At 54.3% G+C, this 23448-nt stretch overlaps 1 protein-coding gene across 1 annotated transcript; it reads left to right on the top strand.

Annotated features, from left to right (window-relative positions):
• The first annotated feature begins 13152 nt into the window (after positions 1-13152).
• Positions 13153-22604, top strand: TLE6 (TLE family member 6, subcortical maternal complex member). Its single transcript, XM_087425766.1, has 16 exons — positions 13153-13221; positions 13321-13394; positions 13599-13644; positions 14667-14708; positions 18352-18414; positions 18501-18822; positions 18946-18968; positions 19273-19336; positions 19410-19513; positions 19610-19647; positions 20251-20503; positions 20796-21046; positions 21316-21457; positions 21838-21988; positions 22220-22296; positions 22444-22604. The coding sequence occupies exons 1-16, from the start codon at positions 13153-13155 to the stop codon at positions 22546-22548; spliced, it is 1824 nt and encodes a 607-aa protein (XP_087281892.1). The 3' UTR covers positions 22549-22604.
• The last annotated feature ends 844 nt before the right edge of the window (positions 22605-23448 follow it).

Raw genomic sequence — 23448 nt, 5'->3', positions numbered from 1 at the left:
CTCAGGGCTGGTCTTCCTGACAAAACAAACAAAACAAAACAAAACAAAAGAATGAAGCACTGACATACGCTACAACATTGATGGACCCTGAAAACATTATGAAAGAAGCCAGTCACAAAAAATACCACATATTGTACAATTCTATTCATATGATGTATCCCAAAGAGAGAATCTATAGAGACAGAAAGCAAATTACCGGTTCCTTAGGGCTGGGGGTAGAGAATGGGGAGATGGGGGGAGACAGTAAAAGGTACAGTTTCTTTTTGAGGCGATGAAAATATTCTAAAATTGATTGTGGCGATCGTTGCACAACTCTGTGAATACGAAAAGCCACTGAATTTTACACTTCACATTCAGTAAAGCACTAAACCTTTTCAATAAAAATAGAATTTTTAAATGGCCACATATGGCTAGCGGCTACTGAATTGGACAGCACACACCTCGTCGAAAGAAAAAACACCACAAAAATCACAGCTTGTAGGAAATGCTGAAAATTGCAACAATTCACTCTGTGAAATCAGACACGGTAGCAAAAATAACTGTGGATCCTTTATTCAATCCTAGAGTCTTTTCTCCAAAGTCCAGTGACAACCACTGTCATTCTGCCCCTGCACTTCAATTGTCTAAGACTTTTATTTTTTTAATTTTATTTATTTATTTATTTTCCCCCAAAGCCCCAGTAGATAGTTGTGTGTCATAACTGCACATCCTTCTAGTTGCTGTATGTGGGACACAGCCTCAGCATGGCCTGACAAGTGGCGCGTCAGTGCGCGCCGGGATCCGAACCCGAGCCGCCACCAGCAGAGCGCACGCACTTAACCGCTAAGCCACGGTGCCGGCCCTGTCTAAGACTTTTATATGAGGATGACGACCACGATGATAACCTGACATTAACAACAAATCAACACTTTACATCACACTCGTTACTTGCCAAATGCAGGTACTGGGACGTACTTTCATTTTATGGATGTGGAAACTGAGGCTCTCAGAGGCTCAGCAACTTGCCTAATATCCCCCGAGGGCTGATGAAGGCTGGCGCCCAGCTGAGTAGGAAAGTCTCCCTGCACCTGATACCACTGAGACAGTCAAAATCAGCTGAGACTATGACATACAACTATCTACTGGGACTTTGGGGGAAAAATAAATAAATAAATAAATAAATAAATAAATAAATAAATAAATAAAAATAAAAACTTATGAACTGTTTATTTCTAGAAACTTCAAAAAAAAAAAAATCATCTGAGAAAATCAGTTAACTGCCCTGACATTCATCAGGCTGGGAGGACAGACCCAGAGGGAGCCGGCTGCAAAATTAACAGGAAACATTTTCTCCAACGACAGTCTGCGGCTGTACAATGCCAAAACAACCCCTTTCTCTGGGCCGTTCCTGCTTTCTAACTCGCTGAAAACTCTGTCCATTAAAAGCACACCCTCTGAGCGAAGTCAATTGGGAAGAAGCCGGCGTCCCTCTCCGCAGGGCTCAGATGAGGGGTTTCCGGCCACTACAATCCCCCTCTATCTTATCTTTGTGATTCCCAAGCACCTGGGTCCACCCCGCGGCCAGACCCCACGCTGACCCCGTTGCACGTGGGCCTGCTTGGCTCTGAGCACGGGGAAACCAGGCTGCATTTCCATTTCACTTACACCCACCCTTCCCCTAAATCCTTGAGAGGGACCAGCCCAGGTCCTATGGTCTAGGGGGTCCGAACGCCCCGCGCCCCCAACCAAGACCCCCAGGCCCAGCCCCGTTCCACCGGCCTCCGCCCGGGCTGGACCCAGGAATTTGCCCTTTAAATAACCCCGCCCCCTGCCCTTTGAACTATGCCCTGCCCTTTGACCCATCCCCGGCACCGCTCGCCCCTCGCCCAGCCCCGTCCGCTTAGTAGACGCGAGGTCGGGCCCTGCAGTGGACACAGGGACTACCGCCCTCCGGAGAGGCGGGCGGCCGGGCACAACCACCACCGCCGCCCCCAGCTCTTGGATCCGCGCTTCCCCTTCCGGGGCTGCCGGGGCGGAAGAGGGGGCGGGCCCGGAGTTTGGGATTGGTGGAGCCTCAAGGATGGGCGGGACGAGCCGCGTCCTCCAATCGCTGAGCATAGAAACGATAGTCCCCGCCCACTTTAACACGATTGGTCCCGGTGGCCGGATCCGCCCCTCTAGGGCGAGCCTGCAGCTGGAATGGCGTTGTGGGCGTGGCCAACACTGGCTCCGCCCCAGGGCGTGGCTAGGGGCAGAACGAGACCCCGGGGTGAGGCTGGGGGCGTGGTCTCCTGCGCAATCCCTGAGGGCCCGGTTACCCCGATAAGCAACAACGGGTCACAGGAGCAATAAATGCTTATTTCCCTCAACACTTTCCTCCTGCTAGCATACTTTCATAAAGAGATATTTCCAATGCTGGAATGTTTCTTCCTTGAAAGTCTATTTCTTCCAGAAATGGGGTCCTGTGTCATGCATTTCTCTACCTATGGCTTTTCTTACTAATAAATACGTTGTGGTATCCTGTCGTGGCCGCTGGATGGCGACCTAGCTCGTATTTTCACATCTGTGCATGTTTTTATTTTTTGCATTGGGTAGACCCTGTCCTGGGATTCCTCCAGTAAATGCTCATTATGCATCTTCTATATCCCAGACTCTGTTCTCTGCACTTGGGAAGACAGCAGTAAGTGACACAAAAATCCTTGCCCTCATCCTTCTTAGATTCCTGTGGGGAAGGACAAAAAACTATATTAATAAAAAGCATTTATAATAAATATAATATATAAATATAATGTGGATAGGGGAGTGGCTGTGAGCTTCTGTCCCTTCTGCTGCCTCCCCCAGGCCCTGCACAGCCTTTTCATTCCCATTACACACACAGAAGCCTCCAGTCTGCCCTAGCCCCAACTCATCCTCCCCTTCTGGGGACCCAGGTCCAGCATTTTCCAGGTTCTAGGCAGAATGTTCCTGGTGCTGGAGGGCCGGTCCAGGGTGACTGAGGAGGGGCTGGGGCAGGCCTGGGAAGTTCCTGACTGTGAGCTTCCATCTCAGGCACCTGGAGAAATCAGGTGTGTGGTGGATGGAGCCCAGGCTGTGCTGGGACAGCTGGTTGAAATTGCACGAAATTAATGGGTTTCATTTAGGGAGAATCGAAAATTTTTACAGATCTCGTTCTGCCTATTCAGAATCAATAACTTCATCATAATATAGTGTACACAAATCAATTCAGTGTGAATCATAGACCTGAATATAAGCGTTAAAACTATAAGACATTTGGAAGAAAACAGAGGAGAAAAATCTTGGCAACCTCGGTTTCGGCAAAGACTTCTTAGTAAGGACACAAAAGGTGACAAACACACACAAATAGAAGATCAAGTGGGTCATTAAAATGGTAAAGATTTGCTCTTTGAAAGCCACGGTGAAGAAAATAAGAAAGCAAGCAACAACAAGGAGAAAATATTGGCGCAACATATGCAGAATATACAAAAAATGATTTCAATGGAGAAAAAAGCTGACCACAAGAGGGCCCCCTGTCACTCTCAAAACCCCCTAGTTCACTGTTGTCTGGAAATAGCCACTGAAGTATTTTGGGATAAAGGGGCATGGAATGCAATTGACTCGCCCAGTTAAGGGGGAAAATATGCATAATTTATATATACATATTCATATATACGCAGACTGATAAAGCAAAAGGAACAAAATATTAACATTGGGAAAACTGGATGAAGGGTATATTCAGGAGTTCTTGGTACTATTCTTGCAACTTTTCTGTAAGCTTGAAATTATATAAAAACAAAAAGTTACCCAAAAATATGTTCCTAGTTTGTATTACAAAGCTTAGAGATAGCCAAGCAGTGATCAAACAAGAGTGGTCCATTTTAATTGTCTGCAACCACGTGCTTTCATTTTTTTTCTTGTTTCTCTGGTTTAATTGCTGTGTTTTCCAAGAATATAGCTGGCAAGATGACTCCTTTAAGGAATTTAAGAATGGCTTATTTGTGATGGAAAATGGGTCCCAAATGAAGCTGCTTCCCTGAATTACCCAGAAAATTCTTATTTTGTTTTTCATCTAGAATTTTATTCTCACATTTATTTCCACAAAGCAGACTGGACGGTCACAGGGAAATTCATTCATTTAGCTCCACGTGATCGTCTGTCGGAAGCTGCCACCAACGTATTCTCGAATTTTCTTTTCGCAACCTCTCACGTTATTGGCTTTCCCATTGTGATACGTTTCTATTAGTACATCTCCTTAATTAACTTAAAGAGATGAAATTTTTATTGAGACAATTGTAGATTCACATGGGGCTGTAAGAAATAATACAGCGAGATCCCTTCTTCGTTTGCCCAGTTTCCTCCAGTGGTAACATTTTGCAAAACTGTAGTACAATGTTATAACCAGGATAGACGATCCATCCATCTTAATTCAGATGTTTGCTTTACTTGTACTTATGTGTGTGTGTGTGTGTGTATACTAAGTTCCATACAATTTTTATCTCTTGGGTAGGTTTGTGTATCCACAGTCAAGATACAGAACATAAGATACAGAACATTTCCATCACCACGAGGATCTCCTCCTTTGCCCTTTCTTTTATAATCACACCCACTTCCCGCCTAGATCTCCCACCAGCCTAACCCACCAGGAAGCTTTTAAAAGAGACACTTATTGGGGCTGGCCTGATGGCATAGTGGTTAAGTTTGCACACTCCACTTCGGCGGCCTGGGGTTCAAGGGTTCAGATCCCGGGCTCGGACCTATGCACTGCTCATCAAGCCATGCTGTGGCCACGTCCCACATACAAAATAGAGGAAGATTAACACAGATGTTAGCTCAGGGCCAATCTTCCTCACCCCCCAAAAAAATATATATCTTAAATAGATTCAAAGGGGAAGTGCCAAGGGCCCACTGGACAATATCGGGGAGCACTCAACGGGGAAATGATTATTTTGCAACTGTCCTAGCAGAGATTGTTTCGGGCAAGAATCATCCATTGTAACAGCTTCTGAAATGGTTTCTGATGAGTCTCACTTCCTCTTTCTAAATTAATGTAGTGCTGTTCAATGGTGACGAGTGCTGTGAAGACAAAACCAGACAAGGGGACTAGAGAGAGCCCAGGGCAGGTGTGGGGGGCCATTTTATGTGGGGAGGGGTCACAGAAGGCCTCTCTGAGGAGGTGACATTTGAGCTGAGACCTGAGGTCCTTGAGGGAATGAGTCACAATGATGTCAAGGAAAAGAATGTTCCAGGCAGAGGGAACAGCCAGTGCAAAGGCTCTGTGGTAGCGTTTGAGGAACAGCGGGGAGGCCTGTGTGGCTGGAGTAAAGGGACCATAATCAGGGAGTAATCGGAGGGATGTAAAGACCCTCTGGGGCCCTCAAAAGCCATCTGAAGACTTCAGCTTTGACTCTGAGAGACTGAGAGCCGTGGAAGGAGTTTGAGCAGGGGGGCAGAGTCTGAGTTAGTTTTTAAAGGATCGTTCTGGCTGCTGTGTTGAGAATGCACTGTAAGGAGAGAGAAAAGTAAGAAAAAAAGCAACTAAAAACTAGAGCGAACAATTCAAGCGTCCATCAATGGGCGAATGGATAAACACAACGTGTCCACTCACACACTGGAATATTACTCAGCCATGAAAAGGAGTGAAGCCCTGACACAGCCACACCGTGGATGGACCTTGAACACATGATGCTCAGTGAGAGAACCAGACACAGGGCCACACGGTGTGTGATCCCATTGATGTGAAATGTCCAGAACAGGCACATCCACAGACAGAAAGTGGGTTCGTGGTTGTCAGGGGCTGGGGAGGGGATGGGGAGTGACCACTGATGGGGACAGGGCTTCTTCTGGGGATAACGGAAATGTTCTAATGTGGTGGTGGTTGTGATGGTTACACAACCCTGTGAATATACTAAAAAACACTGAATTTTACACTTTAAACAGGTCAATTGCATGGTTTGGGAATTATATCTCAATAAAGCTGTTGCCAAAAAAAAAAGACACAAACCTAATAGAGAAAGAGAATAAATTGATAACAGGCTGCCCCCTAGAGAAGAGCCATCCCTGGAAACATATTGCGAGGCACATAAGCAATTTTTAATTTTCTAGACACCACATTAAAAAAAAAGGATGAAAAAACAGATATGAATTTTAATATTATATTTTATTGAACTCAACCTGTCCCAAATATTATCCTTTCAACATGTTATCAGTATAAAAAATATTCATGAGCATTTTACTTTTTTTTGGTACAAAGTCTTCAAAATCCCATGTGTGTTACACACTCACTTCGGAGACAATTGTCATTACAAATCCTTGATCTGCGTTCAGATTTCATAAAATTTACCGTTGAATAATTAGATTTGCATACCCAAATTGTTGCAAATGGAAACATTTTCCTATAAATGTATGATGACCAACTCGTCCCCGTTTGCTCTGCACATCCTGCCAGGCAAACCAGGATGGTCGGTCACCCTCATCGAGTGTCATTTTTAAATCCACGCTGTAATTAATTTAATTTAAATAAAATTAGGCATCCATTTCCTCCGTCCCACTAGCCACGTTTCAATAGCCACGTGGACGGCCAAGCCCAACAGAGAACAGTATTTAGAGTCACAATGATACGGCTGACCACATGGCTTATCGGTTAGGTGCGCGTGCTCCGCTGCTGGCGGCCCAGGTTCGGATCCCGGGCGTGCACCGACGCACCGCTTCTCCGGCCATGCTGAGGCCGCGTCCCACATACAGCAACTAGAAGGATGTGCAGCTATGACATGCAACTATCTACTGGGGCTTTGGGGGGGGAAATAAATAAATAAATAAATAAAATTATAGAGTCACAATGATAGAAATGTCCATTATTGAACTAAATAAACTTAATGATGAAGAAGGGGGGGAACGGGGAGAGAGGGATTGGTGTGACAGAGTGAGATCTTCCATCATCCCGTGGAATCGATCGTGTCCACGTCTGCAAACCCATGGACGGTAGGGTTCTCAAACTGTGATCGCCAGACCAGCTGCATCAGAACCACATGGGAGTTGGCTGGAAATGCAAATTCTTGGGCTCCACCCCAGACCCCCCGCAGCAGAAACTCCTGAGGTTGAGGGCCCAGGAATGCGTGTTTTAACACCGCCTCCCCCGGCTGACTCTGATGCACAGGCAAGTTTAAGATATGACAGTAAATACCCTAAGACAAAGGAAAAAGGAACACATAGCTGACTCCAAGGAACCCCACTGAGAACCCAGCAGCTGATGGTCATTTTTCATTTGAAATCTTGGGTTCTCTTCGTTTTGTTTTACTGTGTGTTTAGAAGCAATGCGTCAGTATGTTTCTTTGGTGGAACATTTTTTTTAAGTGTCAGTAAGTGGCAGTTAATAGAACGATGGAGAAACAGAGAGACAAACTGAAGAGACAGGGTCCCCCCCACCACCAGGAGCCACGCCCATTTGATTCTGCGATTCCCCCGTCCCATCTCAGAGGATGGGCAGAAGCAGACCTGGACCCTGATGAGGGCAGGCTGGCTCCCAGCCACCAGGAGACCCCTTCTGAGAAGGAAGAAGTTACTGCCACCACGAATCTTTAATTGAAAAGTTTTCCCACGGTGAGGATGGGGAGTAACCAGGACTGTCATGCGCTACTGGTGGGAACGGAAGATGGGACAGCCACGTTGGAAAACAGCCTGGCAGCTTCTGAAAAAGATAAACTGACATGTTTACCCGCGAATGCAACTCGTAGGAATCCACTGAGAAAAGTGAATGCAAATTTCAACACACAGACCTGTAAACAACCCAAATGTCCATCAACGGGCAAATGGATAAACAAAATGTGGTCCATCCTTGCAGTGGAATACTAGTCCGCGGTCAAAAAGGAATGAAGTGCTGATACACGCAAAAACATAGATGAGCCTCAAAAGAATGATGCTCAGTGAAAGAAGCCAGACACAAAAGGCCACCTATTTTAGGAGTCCATTTATATGACACTTCTAGAATAGGGAGAGAAAGTTAGGGATGGGAGGGAGGGATCGACTCAAAATGTACAAGAGGGACATTTACGAGGTGATGGAAGTTTTCTCAAATTGGATTGTGGGGAGGGTCGCACAACTGGACAAATTTCCTAAAAATCACGGAGCAATATGCTTAGAACGGGTGACCTCACTTATGCAAATTTACCCCAAGGAAGCTGTAATTCAAAGTTTCACCGGGAGAGGGTGCCAGAGACCACAAATTTAGCTCAGAACCAGCGAAGGGGATTCGGGCTCATCTGCAGGGTCTCCCCTCCCCTCTTCCCACCGCGTAGAGGAAATGGACCGGACCCTCAGCAAGGCCTTCCGCAGTCTCTCCGTGCCTTGGGGGTCTCCCTGGGACAAAGCTACTGCTTTCATTTGGATGACGCCATCAGAATTAACAACCAGCCACCTGGGAATCTGCTGGGACGTTCTCAGCCGCCTACAACAGCCACAGCTTGGCCGTGGAAAAACAACCTCAACCCCTGATGGGAGGCAAAGCCACCTTGGACCCCCAGCTGAGACACAGACATCCAAGGAAAATAAGCACAAAAAAAATGCACGTGGATGGACGCAAGTCTCACCCCTCAGCCATCCTTCCAGCAATGCATGAACCCCAGACAAGGAAGAATTAGATAAAAAATATCATTTAGGAGAGAACGAGAGAGAGAGCGATGGGGCCTCACTGAGAACAGATTTTTTTTTTTTTTTTGCTGAGGAAGATCAGCCCTGAGCTAACATCCGTGCTAATCCTCCTCCTTTTTTCTCCCCCCAAGCCCCAGTAGATAGTTGTGTGTCATAGCTGCACATCCTTCTAGTTGCTGTATGTGGGACGCGGCCTCAGCATGGCCGGAGAAGCGGTGCGTTGGTGCACGCCCGGGATCCAAACCCGGGCCGCCAGTAGCAGAGCGGGCGCACTTAACCGCTAAGCCACCGGGCTGGCCCAGAACAGATTTTTAAATTGAGTTCTGGGTGGCAGAGGTGTTCCCTGTGAAGAAGGTGGAAAAGAATGGCTGAAGCGTTGATAATTGCTTATCAGGGACCCACTGTTGAAGCAGCAAAGCCACCCCCAGATTCCTGACCACCAGAACCCACGTGAGATGATAAATGTTTATTATTTCGAGCCACTACGTTTGGGGGCAATTTGTTACACAGCCGGAGCTAGCTAATACATCTGGATTTCTTTAGAAGTGAGAGCTAGGTCTAGGAGACTCAAAACCCATTTCTAGAATGATTGCATCTTCCTCCAAGCTGGGGTGCCTGGGGCGGTCCAAGCCAATGGCACAACATGGCCAGTTCAGGGGCAGGGACCTAATTCAGATCTGGGCATGATGGTGGGTGGCTTATAAGGGTGCATCTTGGAGAGAGATGACCTGGGTTCCAATCCTAGCTTAGCCACCTAGAAGCTGTGTGACCCAGGACAGGTCAGTTAACCTCTCTGGACCTCAGTTTTCTCCTCTGTCAAATGGGGATATGAGGATTCACAGAGGATTGAGTGAGTTGCTATAGTCACTTAATTTCTCGTCTGAGCTCTGTAGAGGGTAGAATTGTGTCCCCCCAAAAAATACATTGAAGTCCTAACCCCTGTAACCTGGGAATGTGATCTTATTTGGAAATAGGATCACTGTAGATGTAATTAGTTACGATGAGGTCATACTGGAGTGGGGTGGCCCTAAATCCAATGTCTGGCGTCCTTATAAGAAGAGGGAAATTTGGACACAGACACAGAGGGGAGAAGGCCACGGGAAGACGGACGCAGCCATTGACAGGATGTGTCTACAAGCCAAGGAACGCCCAGGATGGCGGCCCCACCAGCAGCTGGGAGAGGCAGGAAGAACCCTCCTCTGGAGCCTTCGGAGGGAGCGCAGCCCTGTAGACACCTTGAGTCTGGACTTCTGGCCTCCAGAATGTGGTAGAATTGATTTCTGTTGTTTTTAAGCCATTTGGTTTGTGGTCATTTGTTAACAGCAGCCCCGGCAATTGAATAGAAGCCTCTCTCCACCAGGTGGCAGAGGCAAATCTCTACCAATTCTGGGTAATTTAATAAATTCACTTCTCCTGGGGGCAGGTCTAAGTTCAAGGGGGTTCACGTGGCGTCTGAGAGTGGGGGCAGCTGGGGGCCTCCCAGCCTTGAGCATCTCCCAGCCTGGCCAGCGTCTTCGGAGGGACCCCGTCCTTCTGCCTCTCGGTCATTCATTCACGGGCCGGACACCAGGGTCCTTTGGTAGAAGGACTTTCTGCAGCTTCTCCCTCACTTCTGTCACGTGGCTGTTGTCTCTTGCCCACGTGGGCCTCTGGGAAGTTCTGGGGATGGAGGAGAGAAGGGGGGTGATGAAATCTGTCACCACCTCCCTGCTGTCACCTCCCTGCGGTCACTCCATAGCCCCCTCTGCACCCTGGGCTGTCTCTTGAGCCCTCTGCCGGGTCCACACCCAACCCAGGTGACCCTGAGGCCTCTGGGGGGCGGGTCTAAGGTCCCCAGGGCAGGCCCAGGGAATCCCAAAGCTTTGGAAATGCAAACCCCTTTTCTCTCCAACTTTCCTCCAGACCCTGGATTTCCAAGTTGACCACAACAACTGAAAAACCAAGAAGGAAATCTTTGCTTCCTCCCATTCTATCCGCTATGTCACCCATCCCCTTCCCGGGGGCTCAAGGAGGCTGCGTCCCTGCTGGCCAGGCTGGGGCAAGCAGAGATGACCACACATCATGGAAGGCACCCAACATCACCCCAACCCCACAGGCGGGGGCTTTCAACAAGTGGGAATGGAATAAAATGTTTCCACTTTCTACACAGACCCAGAATTTTTCTTTTTTAAGAACCTCAGATCTGCGCCGTCCAGTGGAACTTTCTCCGGCGATGGGAATGTTCTAGACCTGCCCTGCCCAGTGCGGACGGTTGTCCCCAGCCGCGTGTGGCTACTGAGTAATTGACATGCGGCCTGAGTGCCACATGATGAACTGAGTTTTTAATTTTAATTTGTTTTAATTGAAATAGCCACAGGTACCCAGTGGATACCAGATGCGACAAGACAGCCTTGGGTAAGCTGGTGGGCCCAGCTGAAAGTCAGAGGAGGAGAGCCCAGGGCACAGAGGGAGGCAATTAGCAGGCTGGACCATAAATAAAATACACTTCAATTAACGGCTGGGTGATGGATCCTGGGTGAAAACCTTTCTGGCAGCTCATTCATGGCAGCCCTCGCTTTCTGCTCCGTAGACCAGCCCCCAAACCCGTTGTGTGTCTATATCATAACCTCTGGGGGTTACACATCCCAAGATCTGAACCCTCAGTGTCACGTGTGTCTGTCTGTCTGTCTGTCCATCCATCCCACTGACAAAGCACAGAAAGGGGCAAACTGGAGAATTCTCAGCATTATATGAATTTTGAACACAGCAGGGCTTACTGGCCACTGAGATTCCAAGATTAGCTCCAATCCACATTTGGAGAAAAGTAAGAAAGAATTGGGGTGGGGGGTGGGAGTGCCCTCACTGAGGTGGTGACCTCTGAGCAGACTGCTGAAGGTGAGGGAGCCAGCTGGTGCTGTGAGGAGGGAGGCTGTCCCTGGCAGAGGCGGAGACAGCCGGTGCAAAGGTCCTGGGGTGGGCAGAAATGTGGCCTCTCATTCCAAAACTCCAGACTGACCCTTCACATCTCGAGGAGGCATTTCAAACGGGCCAAAACAGAACTCCTGAATCCCTCCACATCCCCCCTCATCTCTCTGACATCATCCCAGGCCTAGGATACCCACCACATCCTCCCACCTCGGCCTTGGACCTGGAACCTGGAAAAATGGTACCAGCCTCCATGCGGTTGCAGTTCCAGCTTTCTGTTCTCAGAGGTACTGTCCCTGGGCTTGGAGAGCATTTTGGGAAAATTCAGATAAAATGTGTAGCACGGGGCTTGGCTCGAAGAAAGCATAAAAAGAGAGCTGTTTACCCCAGAAAAGGGGCTTGAATCTTCGTTTGCATTGCACGTTATTTAATATTGAGGGAAATGTCACTAGCTCATATCAAAGGATTGGAATCAGAGTCCTAAAGACCCCCCATTCCCAGCTCCCCACCCCCAGCCATAATTCACTCCTGGGCATGGCTAAAAATTAACAGGCTTCTCACCAAACAATGCAACTACACGCCGCCCAGCCCCTCCCCAAGTTGCACCTTCTGACCCCAAGCCCTTTGCCTTTCCAAACATCCTCGCGGGCCTGGACCCCAACCTGCCCGCAGCCCTGCACGCCCTTCCCCGCAGCGGGACCGCAAGGGTTAAGCGGCGGCGCCTCGTGCGCTGATTGACAGCTCGGCCAGCGACCTGGGCGAGACGACCAATCAGCGACGGCGGCCGCAGCCCACGTGGGCAAGCGGCCTGGCGATTGGCAGGCGCCGCCGGCGGCCGCCCGCGGAGCCCGAGCCCACGTGCAGCTGCTGCGCGTTCATTGCTCGGCTTCGCGGCGCAGGTGGCGGCGGGGCGGGGCCCGACGGGTCAAATAGCCCCCGGGGTTGGGGGGAGCCGCTTCCTCTTGGCCTGAACTTGGCTGACCTCTGCAGCTTCCTCCCGGGCCTCTATTGTAAGGGAGGTGGGTAGGCCGGCGAGTCTCCTGCAGGAGCCCAGGGTCCCCGGGCTGGGGACGAGGCTGGAGGGGCGTTGAGCCTCAGAAGTGAAGTTAGGAAGGGACTTGGTGTGGCAGGAGTGATTGTGGGGGGGAGAGGTCTCTTCTTCTGTGGGATAAATCCCACCTAATTCACCTGGCCAACTCTTACTCATCCGACAAAACCCCTTTCCAGTGATGTACTCCTGTACTTTAGGAAATTGTCTCAAAACTAAGGTTAAGCTTTGGTGTCCTTCTCTGGGGTCCGCCAGCCTGCTGGCGGGGAGTGTGTGCGTCCAGCACTGTCTTCCCCTCCTCCTCGCTCATAGGGTGAGGCCCCTGAGGTCCCCACGGTTAATCGGGGCAGCTGGAGGCATCAGAGTGTTTGATGAATGAACACAGGATGTGGGGAATGTGGTGGGGTGCTGGAGGTCAGGGAGGGGATGGGGGCCCAGGACTGGGTCCTGGAGGGGAGGCCGTGTGGGTGGTGCAGGAGGCCCAGGGGTGGGGTGGGACCAGTTCTGTCCCTGCCCCAGGACCTGACGTCTTTGTTACTTTTAGAGTCCTTGGCTAAAACCCTTGTGCCTACTGCCTGAAGATGACCTCCAGGGGCCATCTCAGCCCCCAGGGGCCCCCTCAAAGGATGGTGAGGCCCCCAGGGACTTCAGTGAGGAATCTGGGGTGGCATTAGCCCCTGGGGGGAGAGGGAGGAGCCTGGGGTGAGGGGGCCTGTGGGTTTGGTTTATCCATCCCGCAACCTTTCCAGGCTCATCCTGGGGCCGGCCTTCCAGGCCAGAACTACCAGGACGTCCTGGATGAGCTCAAGAAACAGTTCCCCAGGTGAGGGCGATTCTGGGGCTGGAGGGCCCACCGCGGCCCGAAGTCCCGCCCAGGAGAGAATCCCGTCCCATCCCTCGGGGGCCCAGAGAGCCCTGGCCCCAAATACGGCATCGAGTCGGGGAGAGCCACGCTGGAGCCTGAAGCATGGCTCGTGCTGGGGAAGGGTCCTGAGCCGCCGCCTCCAGCTGGTCTGTCTCCCCGCAGGGTCCCCCCTCACTTGACGAGCCAGATAGAGCACATTTACTACTTGGTGAGCCATACCGGGCAACCCCTCCCGGGCTTGGGGACCCCCTCCTGTCTACTTATTTTCGCTTTACTTTGGCCGAGTGAGTTAACTCCTTTGGGCCCCAGCTTATCGGGAGACCTTCTTCCTTAATGCCAACCTTGCTGGGAAAACTAGAAATTTCACATTTAAAGGAGGTGTTTCTGGGGCCGACAGTTGGTCCTGTAGGGATACGGCGTGTAACTGGAGTCCCTGCCCTCGAGGAGGGTGTGTTCTAGTGTGGGACGGTCTTCTAGAACTTTCCACGATGATGGGACTGTTCTATATTAACAGGGTCCAATAGGATATGGGGCCCTTGAGTATTTGTAAGGGAACTGGATTTTTAACTTGATTTAATTTAAATAGCCACACGTGACTAGTGGCTACATCATTGGACAGGGTGGCTCTAACGGGAGGAGGAAGACCAGTAAATAGAGAAACAAGACGCAACAAAGTGTAAGCCTGTAAAGAAAAAATGGAAGCCAATGGGGTGAAAATGAGCACAGATTTTGAGCTGAGGGAGTCAGGAAGGGCTTCTTGGAGGAAGCAATGTTCACAGTGAGACGTGGAAGATAAGGAGCTCCTGCCAGCCCTGGAGAGAACAGGGAAGGGTGTGCCAGGCAGAGGGCACAGCCCGTGCAAAGGCCCTGGGGCAGGAGCAGGCCTGGCGTGTTGGAGGAACAGCAAGGAGACCCGTGTGGCTAGAGCAGAGGGAGTGAGGGGGAGACAGGGAGGAGGGAGGGCAGGGAGGGGACAGGGCAGGTCGTGCAGGGCCTGGGGGGCCACGGGGAGGGCTTTGACCTTCACCTTGAGAATGAAATCCAAGGGTCTCCCTAACTAGCTCCCACTCTGAGTGTACGAGGTGTATCCCATTTGATGAGATTAGGGACCAGAGAGGTCGAACAACTTGCCCGGGGTCACACAGTTGGGGAGAAGCACAGCGTTCAGGTTCTGGACCCTGGCCGACTTCCCCCGAGCACCTCCCAGTGTCACGCTGTTGTTCCTTCTAGTTCCAGAAGATCCGGCAGGGTCTCCAGGAACATCACAAGCAGGTGAGTGAGTGAGCAGGAGCTCGGGGTACAGCTGCCCCTGCTTGAAAGGCAGGAGGGAGGGCGGGGAAGGCCTGGGGGGCCGCGGGGAGGACGTGGGCTTCTACCCCAAGGGAGGGGGCGCCCTGGAGGGCTGTGGGCAGAGGAGGGGGCCTGACCTGGAATCCCCCGGGAGTCAGTGGATCCACATCTTGGGGGTCCATCTCCATCCTGTCTCGGAGCCTCTTCCTTCCCGGCCCCTGTGTGGCGGCTCGGCTGCTGCGGCTGGGAAGGGCCTTTTATGTGCCAGGCACACCCGGGTTGTCATCTTCCGTGCGTCTGAGATCTCAGGGGCCGGGCTCTCGAGCAAGCGGGGGCCAGGTCTGCCCGGGGGGCCCGGGCTCCCGGCATGGGGCGCCCTGTCCTCAGCGCAGCCCGGCTCCCGCCCCTGCCTGACCTCCCGCCACCTGGCCCCTCTCTCCTGGGTGCTGGCAGGACTTGCTGCCTGTGCCAGATGTGACTGGCAGAGGGCCAGGGCCGCGTCTGCGACTCAGCAGGGCCTGGGGTGGGCAGCTCGGGGAACAGAGAGAGACAGACCCAGAGCGGGCGGAGGGGGGGAGCCAGGAAGCAACCAGAACTCAGTTATTCATTCAACAGATATTTATCCCTCACCTGCTTGCCAAGTGGTGGTGTAGGCGCCACCGGGGAAATGGCAAAAAAGAACACAGACGAACCCCTGCCCTTGGGGCGAGAGGAGCTTGGTAAACAGCAGTGTCAGATGGTGAGGGCCCGAGAAAGGTGGGGGGTGGATTAGAACAGCCTGAGGGGCTGGGGGCCCGGGCTGGGAGTGGATTGCAATTCAGGGTGGTCAGGGAAGGCTCGCTGAGAAGGTGACATTTGAGCAAACACTTGAAGGAGGGCAGAGGAGGAGTGTAGATGTCTGCAATGAGGAAAAGACATGAGGCAGAGGGAGCAGCCCATGCAAAGGCCCTGGGGCAGGATGGGGCCTGAGGTGTTGGAGGAACAGCGAGGAGACCCGGAGACCCGTGTGGCTGGAGCAGAGAGAGGGAGGAGGGAGGGCAGGGAGGGGACGGGGCAGGTGGGGCAGGCCTGGTGGGCCGCAGGGAGTACTTGGGCTTCTCCCCTGGAGGGAGGTGGGAGCCCTGGAGGGCTGTGGGCAGCAGAGGGGGGGCCCTGACTCAGTGAGTGGTTCACAGGCGCCCTCTGGTGGGAGCTGTGGGCAGGATGGACAGTGGGGGCCAGGCCAAGCGTGGAGGACCAGTTAGGACCATCCAGATGTGGGATGCTGGTGACTAACAGCGGTTGGGTGGTGAGCAGGAATCAGATGGTGGGCTTCCTTTGGGGAGGACCCTGACAGCCCTGGCTGAGTATCAAGACTGGGGGGCGAGGCCCCCAGATGGGCCACTTACGTTGCTGCTCACCCAGGAGGGCCCTCCCCACAGGCCATGATCCCTGGCCGCCATGCGGTCCTGCGGGACCCCCTGCCCGTCTCCCTCCCCTCTGTTCCCTGCTCCTTGTTTTGCCAGCCTCCTGCCTGTGCGTTTACAATCCCAGGCAGGCAGCCCCCCTGCTCCCAGCCCCCTGCACACAGCTCTCCCCGGGGAGGGCCAGCCAGCAGGCAGGAGGGAGCAGCACTTTGCAGGCTGAGAGCATTAAAGTGCCAGTAAATTGCGCATTAACGAGCCAGGGCGAATTGGGGAAGGCTCCCCTGGGCCTTGAGCTACTGGGAGGCGCAGCTGGGGAATCCATCACCGGCTGCCCCAGGAGGCAGCAGCCTGGAGCTCTGGGGCTCAGAGAGCGGGACCCACATGCCAGCCCTCCCTCCACCATCCGGTCTGCCCCACCAGGCAGGGGAGGGGCCAGGCGGGCAATGGAGGCAGGTGAACACTGCCTGGCCCCCGTTTCTCCTGATTTGGGGAAACTGGCTTTGATTCTCTGGGCCTCTGTTTTCCCATCTGCAAAATGGGAAAGCCAGTTCTGTGCCTGTTACACAGAACTGAGGGCAGTGGGCGCTCACGCTGCCTGCCTTTATCACTTGTCTTTCTTCGTGAGTTGGAACGTTTTCCCAGGATTTTCCGGTTCACCCTGGGCCAGATGTGTTGAGAGGCTGGGCCCGTGTCCTGAATTAAGAATATGCAGATTACGACCTGCTGAACGAGGGGGCACAAGCCACCCACACGAGGTGGGCAGGTGGCTCCCTCTGCATCTGGGCTCCCGCGTAGGGGAAGTGAAAGCCACGGGGGCATTTTGATTGAAGGCGCAGTTTCAATTCACCCACACAAAGGAAGGAGAGTCACGAGATTTATGACTTACAGATCCAGGTGCGAGGGGGTGCAAGGAGCTGGGGGAAGTTCCCTCTCAGGTCACGCGAGCAGGAGATGGAGAGCAGGGTCACTTATAAGGCTGTTGGGAGAGCTTTTTGGTACCCACGGTGGCGGGGAGAGTGCATTAATAATGCCCATGGGCGCCCCTCCAGGGCCGTAGACCAAAGACCAAATCAGTGCCATCCTCTAAGTGGCACCAGCCACATTTCAAGTGTTCAGTAGCCACATGAAGCTAGCAGCTAGCACATGAGGCAGATCTAGAACTTTCCTGAGGTCACTATATTTAGTCTGGCACTGGATTAAATACAGCTGCACACGCACAAACCCCAGAGAGTTCCTTATCGTGCATGACAAGGAGCTGGGTCCCCGCGCTGCGAATTCTCGGGCGTCCTGGCCGGGAGGTTCCTGTCTCGTTTGGTCTGAGTCCTCAGCTGGAGGCCGGGCGTGTTCTAGGAACCATTGCTGCTGGGTCTTGGTGCCGTCCGCTTCGGCAGCCGCTGGCCCCACGTGGATGGAATTGCGTTTTTAAGTGTACTCGACTTGATGTTTAAATAGCCATCTGTGGCCGGCAGCTACTGTGCAGGCGCAGTCCCGTGGAAGGAGGGGTTAAAGTGAAGCCAGTACCTTTGTCGGATCAGTCCTACGGGGGAAAAGCAGTAGGGTATGTGCTAGGAAGGAGCGTACCCTAAAAGGACAGACAGGTGTCCTGTGGGTAGGTAGAAAAAGAAACGTAGATTACTCAGTCCCTTGTGTGTCCATAGAAGCTGTTAAATTTGGAATCAGTGGTAGTCACATGGCTCCATTTTAAATATAAAATAATGCGAGTGACCCTCCCACGGGGTCCCCCATTGTCCTGTTGCCAGCCCTTCCCCCGTAGAGGTAACCGTCGGTTTTTTAGTATCTTTCCATCGTTCAAGGAAATTCAAATGCTGTCCCCACACAGGGGACATGTGGAAACACCGTTTTGCTTCTTGAGGCCGTTTTAAGCACAGAGTGGTGTTCAGGCTTTAGTTTTCAGACATCCCAAGGAAAGAAGTTGGGGTGCGAACCCGGATCTGACTCTACTGTCATATTATAATGGTGACTGGTCATTAGACTTAGATTTTTGTCACCTGCCACCAAGGCTGGCTTCTGGGTATAGGGAAGTTGCTTTACGCTAAGTCTAGTGCAGAGGGCTCTGCGTTATCATGAATTCACACAAAATGTTCGAGGGGCGGTATATCCCCGTTGTAGGCACGGGGAAACGGGCTCACGGGAGGGATCCACGCCCCGGGGCTGTCCCATCAGGAAGGCTTAGCTTGGGATGACGTTGCCCCCTCCAGGCAGAAAACTTCCTTCGGATCATGGAGACCTGCAGCGAGCCCCTGGGCTTCCAGCTGGCGGAGGTAGGTTTCTGCGTCCTCGAGGAGGGAGAGGACAGGCCCGGGGCAAAGGGCACGTCCTCATGTCCCTTACAACCCCATGCTTGCAGCCGCAGCAGAGCCAGGTCTCCCCTGGTGAACAGGCCGACCAGGACTCCTGGAGGCCTGCAAGCCCCGAGGCTTCCTGGCAGCGGGGGGTCAGGACCCCACGTCCCTCCAGTCTCCAGGGGCCAAACTTCGAGGACGTCATGGCCTCGAGGTCTTCCGACTGGCTGCAGCAGCCTTCTGGACTGGACGACGCCCCAGGCCACCAGCTGGACAGGCAGACCCCCTGGGACTCGGAGCCCAGGCTTTGGCAGGACGTTCTGACCGAGCAGCTCTGGCAGATTTTCACTGGGACCCACGATAAGGTGGACCGGCCGGGACACAGGAGTGAGTCTCCCTGAGGGTGACGGGAGAGGGGTGGCCTCGGGCTGTGTGGGGGGACAGCACAGGCTGAACTTGTCATCCTGCCGTCTCCCTCTCCATCGCCCTGCCCTCTTCCCATTGTCATAGTGACAGAAGAGACGCCAGGTCTGGTGAGTAACTGGAATCCTCGGCACCCGGAGGAGGGGGATCCCAGCTGGGCCCCCAGGTCTGGGCATTCGGTTCCTGTGGGATTGGTGCACTTCCTCCCTAGCACCCTTACCCCTGGGATGCCCTCGGAGGACTCGGGACTGTGCCCTGAGACTGTCTGCAGCTCCGTCTGGGTGGGAGGACAGATTTGGGGCAGTTGACGAGTCAGTCCTGTCCACGCCGCCTGCACCCCCCTAAGGTTTTCTGGTTCTAAGACCCCAGGCAGGTCCTCTGGTCTGACCAGATGGCCCCCCTTCCTGTGGGCAGGAAAGCCAGGACCCAGGACCACGCTGCTGCCCAGGCATGGAGCCACACCCCGAAGATGCTTCCGGTAACCCCAGTGGGAGGGGGCCGCCCGCCCCGGGGAGCCCTTGCCTGCCTCTTACCGGCTCTTGTCTGCCCAGTTCTCAGCCGGCCTGAGCCCTCCCCTGGCTCCCATGAGGGTTCCCGAGAAGGGAGCACAGGCCCGGGCACCGAAGCACGGGGGGTGCGCTCCCGCGTGACCCAGGTGAGACCAGGACCTGAGTGGCACCGCCTGTAAAGGCTGGGGGGACGGGGCCCAGGGGCCTGACATGCTCAGCTGTGATTCCTGGTCCACCCGCAGGAGCCTGCTGGGCAAGCCTATCGATTTCTGAAGCCCATGTAAGTATGTGCACTGCCCTTCCTTTCTGTACCCTGTCCCCGGCAGATAGAGGGGACCAGAGGTGTAGGTGCATCCTCCTCCTTCCCCATCGCCACGGTCCTGTCCTCAGTAACCGGAGCTGAGAGGTCTGGGTGGAGATGTATGACACGGTCAGCATCGCTGTCTCTCCCTATGGAACCAGCCCTGGGTTCAAGGGCTTTAGGGAAGGAACTCCCATGGAATGGCGAGGGAGGGGGGCTGTGTCAGAGCTGGATGCAAACAGCCCCAACCTTGAGGCTGGAGGCGCCCAGATGGGGACGAGAAGGCTTCTTTGAGGAAGGGGCATAATGGTTAGGGCCTTGAAGGATGAGTGGGAGTTTGCTGGGATAGGGCAAAGCATTCCAGACAGAAGGCAGTGGTGTTGGGTTATGGGGGAGGGAGAATACTTGGAGGGATGTGGGGAGGACTTTGGGGGAAGTGTAGTGTGGTGAGGAAATGAGGCCTGAGAGTAGAAACCCAACATCTGAAAAAGAGCAAAGCCCCTCTGGGGCTTGATGGGTGCCCCCGCTCGGGGAAGATGGGCTCAAAGGCAAGTCGGTGACCCCGAGGCCTCCCCTCCCAAGGTGCTGGGACCTCGAGGACTTCGAAGACATGTGGAAGAGACCGGATGCTTTGCCCTGGCAGTCCAAGAAGTTGGCCGTCCCTCACAGGATGGAGAAGATGCGGATGCTGCAACACGGGGAGCCCGTGCTAGCCACGGCTGTCAGCAGCTTCACGCGGCACGCGTTCACCTGCGGCAGGGGTGGTGTCAAGGTGTGGAGCCTGGCCGGCCAGGTGGTGGACGACAGGTTTCCCGAGAGCCACCTGCGTGTACAGGTGTGTGTGGGGGGGGGGGGGGCTGGCTCCCAGGGGGCGGGGCCTGGGAGCAGGGCTGCCTCATGGGGGTGGGGCTTTCTCCCAGGGAGGTGGGGCTTTCTCCCAGGGGCGGGGCCTGCTCTTTGGTGGGTGGGGCTATCGGGGGCGGAGCTTGGGAACAGGGCTGACTCCTCAGGGGCGGGGCTTCCTCCTGGGGCGGTGCTTGGGAGCAGGGCTGCTCCCTGGGGAAGGTGCTATTTCAGGGGTGGGGCTTGTTGGCGCAGGACCTCACCTGCGCCTCTGCCCATCCTAGACCCAGGGAGCCTACCTGCGTACCTGCCTGCTGTTCTCCAACAGCACGACCCTATTGACGGGCGGCCACCACCTGGCTGGTGTGAGTGTGTGGGACCTGACGGCACCCTCCCTGCATGTGAAGGATGAGCTGCCCTGTCCGGGTCTCACCTGCCAGGCCCTGGCTGCCAACCCTGCCGACAGCCTGGCCTTCGCCAGCTTCACCAACGGCACCGTCAGGATCTGGGACCTGCGGGACCAGAGTGTGGTCAGGTGCGGTCAGGGGGTAGGCAAGGTCACCCCAAGAGCCCGCACCTGCCTCATCCCCTAGACAGGGCTCTGGCAGTCTGGACGCCAAAGCCCTCTAGCCTGCTGGAATTCACTTTTGAGCGAGTCAAAGACTCGGGTTCAAATCTTGGCTGGGCTGCTTCCGTCTGGACTTTTTGCCTGCCTCAGTTTCCCTGTCAACGAGCTGTGGTTGGGCGGGTGGTGTTTCTGATGCCCAGAGCTCAGAGTCTCAGCCCCGACCCCCTCCTGTCCAGAGACCTGCCAGGCCACCCGAATGGAGCGAAGAGTATCGCTATCAAAGACCAGAACGTCTGGACGGGTGGTCTGGACGCCTGTCTGCGGTGCCGGGACCTGCGGGCCGCCGGGGAGCCCCAGGAGTACCCATTCGAGTCCCAGGTGTGCAGGCTGGGATGGGGCCTGCATGGCCGGGTAGCGGCTGGTCCTCGGACTAGAGAAGGAGGTGGATGTTGGTGGAAGAGCTGGGGGTAGTGGTACCCCAAGTTCCAGGGATGCTGGGAGGAATAGGAGGTCATTAGAAATGTTCCCTGTTACCCGAATAGGGATTCTTTCATACTTGGTACCAGGGTCCGGTAGCCCATTTAGTCTGTGGTCATCCCTTAGGGTAGAGAGGACCATGCCCATTTGACAGATGGGCAGACTGAGGCCTCAACATGTGAAGTTGTTTGTTGGGCCCCCAGGGTGGGTCCCTGTGTTCCTGCCTACCTCCCGGGCTGGATGAGACCCTGAGCAGGTTCCTCTGTGCCGCCTACCCCCAGATAATGAGCCTGTCCCCCAGCCCCCGGCAGGACTGGGTGCTGGTGGGCATGGCCAACGGCCAGCAGTGGCTGCAGCCCACCCGTGGGGGCCAGAGGCAGCTGGTGGGGTGTAAGGATGGCACCATCCTGGGTGTCAAGTTCTCGCCCCTCGGTGAGTGGCTGGGTGGGGCGAGGGCAGTCCCCAGGGGCCCCCAGCCTCCCACAGGGCCCCGCCCCACTCAGACTCTGCCCTGCCCTTTCTGACCCTCCTGAGTACCCCCACTCCCTTCATCAGCGATGTAGGAGGGGGGTGGGGGGCTCCCTCCGTGTCCCAGATCCCCAGGGGTCTGGCCCTCAGCTGCCAGCTTTCCCCTGTGACGCAGTGCCCTCTGCCTCCTTCCAGGCCAGTGGTGGGTGAGCGTCGGGATGGACGACCTGGTTAGCATCTGCAGCATGCCCATGGGGACCGTGGTGTTCCAGGTACCAGGGTGGGGCAGGTGTGCTCAGGGGGCCAAGGGCGGGGGGGTCCCGATGCAAATGGCCCCAAAGGGCCCACATTTGAACTGACAGGCAGAGCTTAGGGGCGAGGGTGGGTGAGCCCCCTTGCTCTGCTCCTGATCCCCCCAGATACCCGAGACCTCCTCCGTCATGTGCTGTGACGTGTCCCCCAATGACCGCCTGATCGTCACGGGGTCCAGGGACCACGCCTCCGTGTACCAGATCACGTACTGAGGGGCTCGGCCCTGTCATCCCAACTCGGGGCCCTTTTCTCTGTCCTTTTTCCCCTAATGGGAGGGGTGGTGGTGGAGGGGCGTGGTGGGTGGGCTGGGTTTCTCCGGCCTTGCACGACTGGGGCCCTGATCTTCGTCAAGTGTAATAAAGCAATTAGAAAAAGCAGAGCTGATCTGGTTAGCGGCCTGGCCCCACCCACTGGCCCTCCCGTCGAGGTTTGGAAAGCCTTCGTCCAGCCCGGGTCTCTGAGACTTGAGTCCACATTCTCTGTGAGTCAGATCAAACCACTGACCCCCGCTGTTGGGGGGAACTGGGGACGGAGCCCCTCTGCCTGCTCCCCTGAGCTGATCTCTCCTTGTCTCACGGAGAGAGGATCTCCAGCCACGTCTTGCACAATTCCAGGATGAAGTTCTCGGTCCTTCGCAAGACACCTGCCCCGTTAGACCAGGGCTTCTCATCCAGGGGCGAATCTAACCCCCAGGGGACACCGGGCCATGTCTGGGGACATCTGTGGCTGTCACACTGGGGGTGCTCCTGGCATCGAGTGGGTGGGGGCCAGGGATGCTGCTCAACCCCTCACAGTGCCCAGGACGGCCCCCCACAGAGGGTGACCCGGCCCTGATGTCCACAGTGCTGAGGGGCATGGCCTAGTTTACAGCAGTAGCTCTTGTGAGCGGGCTTCTCTTCTACCCTCCAAAGCCACTCTCCGCTCACCCTGTCCTTCCAGGACAAGGACCGTCCCAGATGGTGTCAACAGGTCTAGTTTCCTTAACCGGAGATTTATCCCGTCCCCGTAAAGTGCCTTCAGAAACTCCACCTGTGTGTGACTTCTGTTTCCAACAGGGACTCCCCCCACCCTGCCGTCTCCTTCCAGAAGGTTCCCTACAGCACCCCTGCTTG

This window comes from Ceratotherium simum, chromosome 39 (genome assembly GCF_057802395.1).
Source record: "Ceratotherium simum simum isolate JZ-2026a chromosome 39, ASM5780239v1, whole genome shotgun sequence".
Lineage (NCBI taxonomy): Eukaryota > Metazoa > Chordata > Mammalia > Perissodactyla > Rhinocerotidae > Ceratotherium > Ceratotherium simum.
This window is presented reverse-complemented; position numbering and strand designations above follow the sequence as displayed.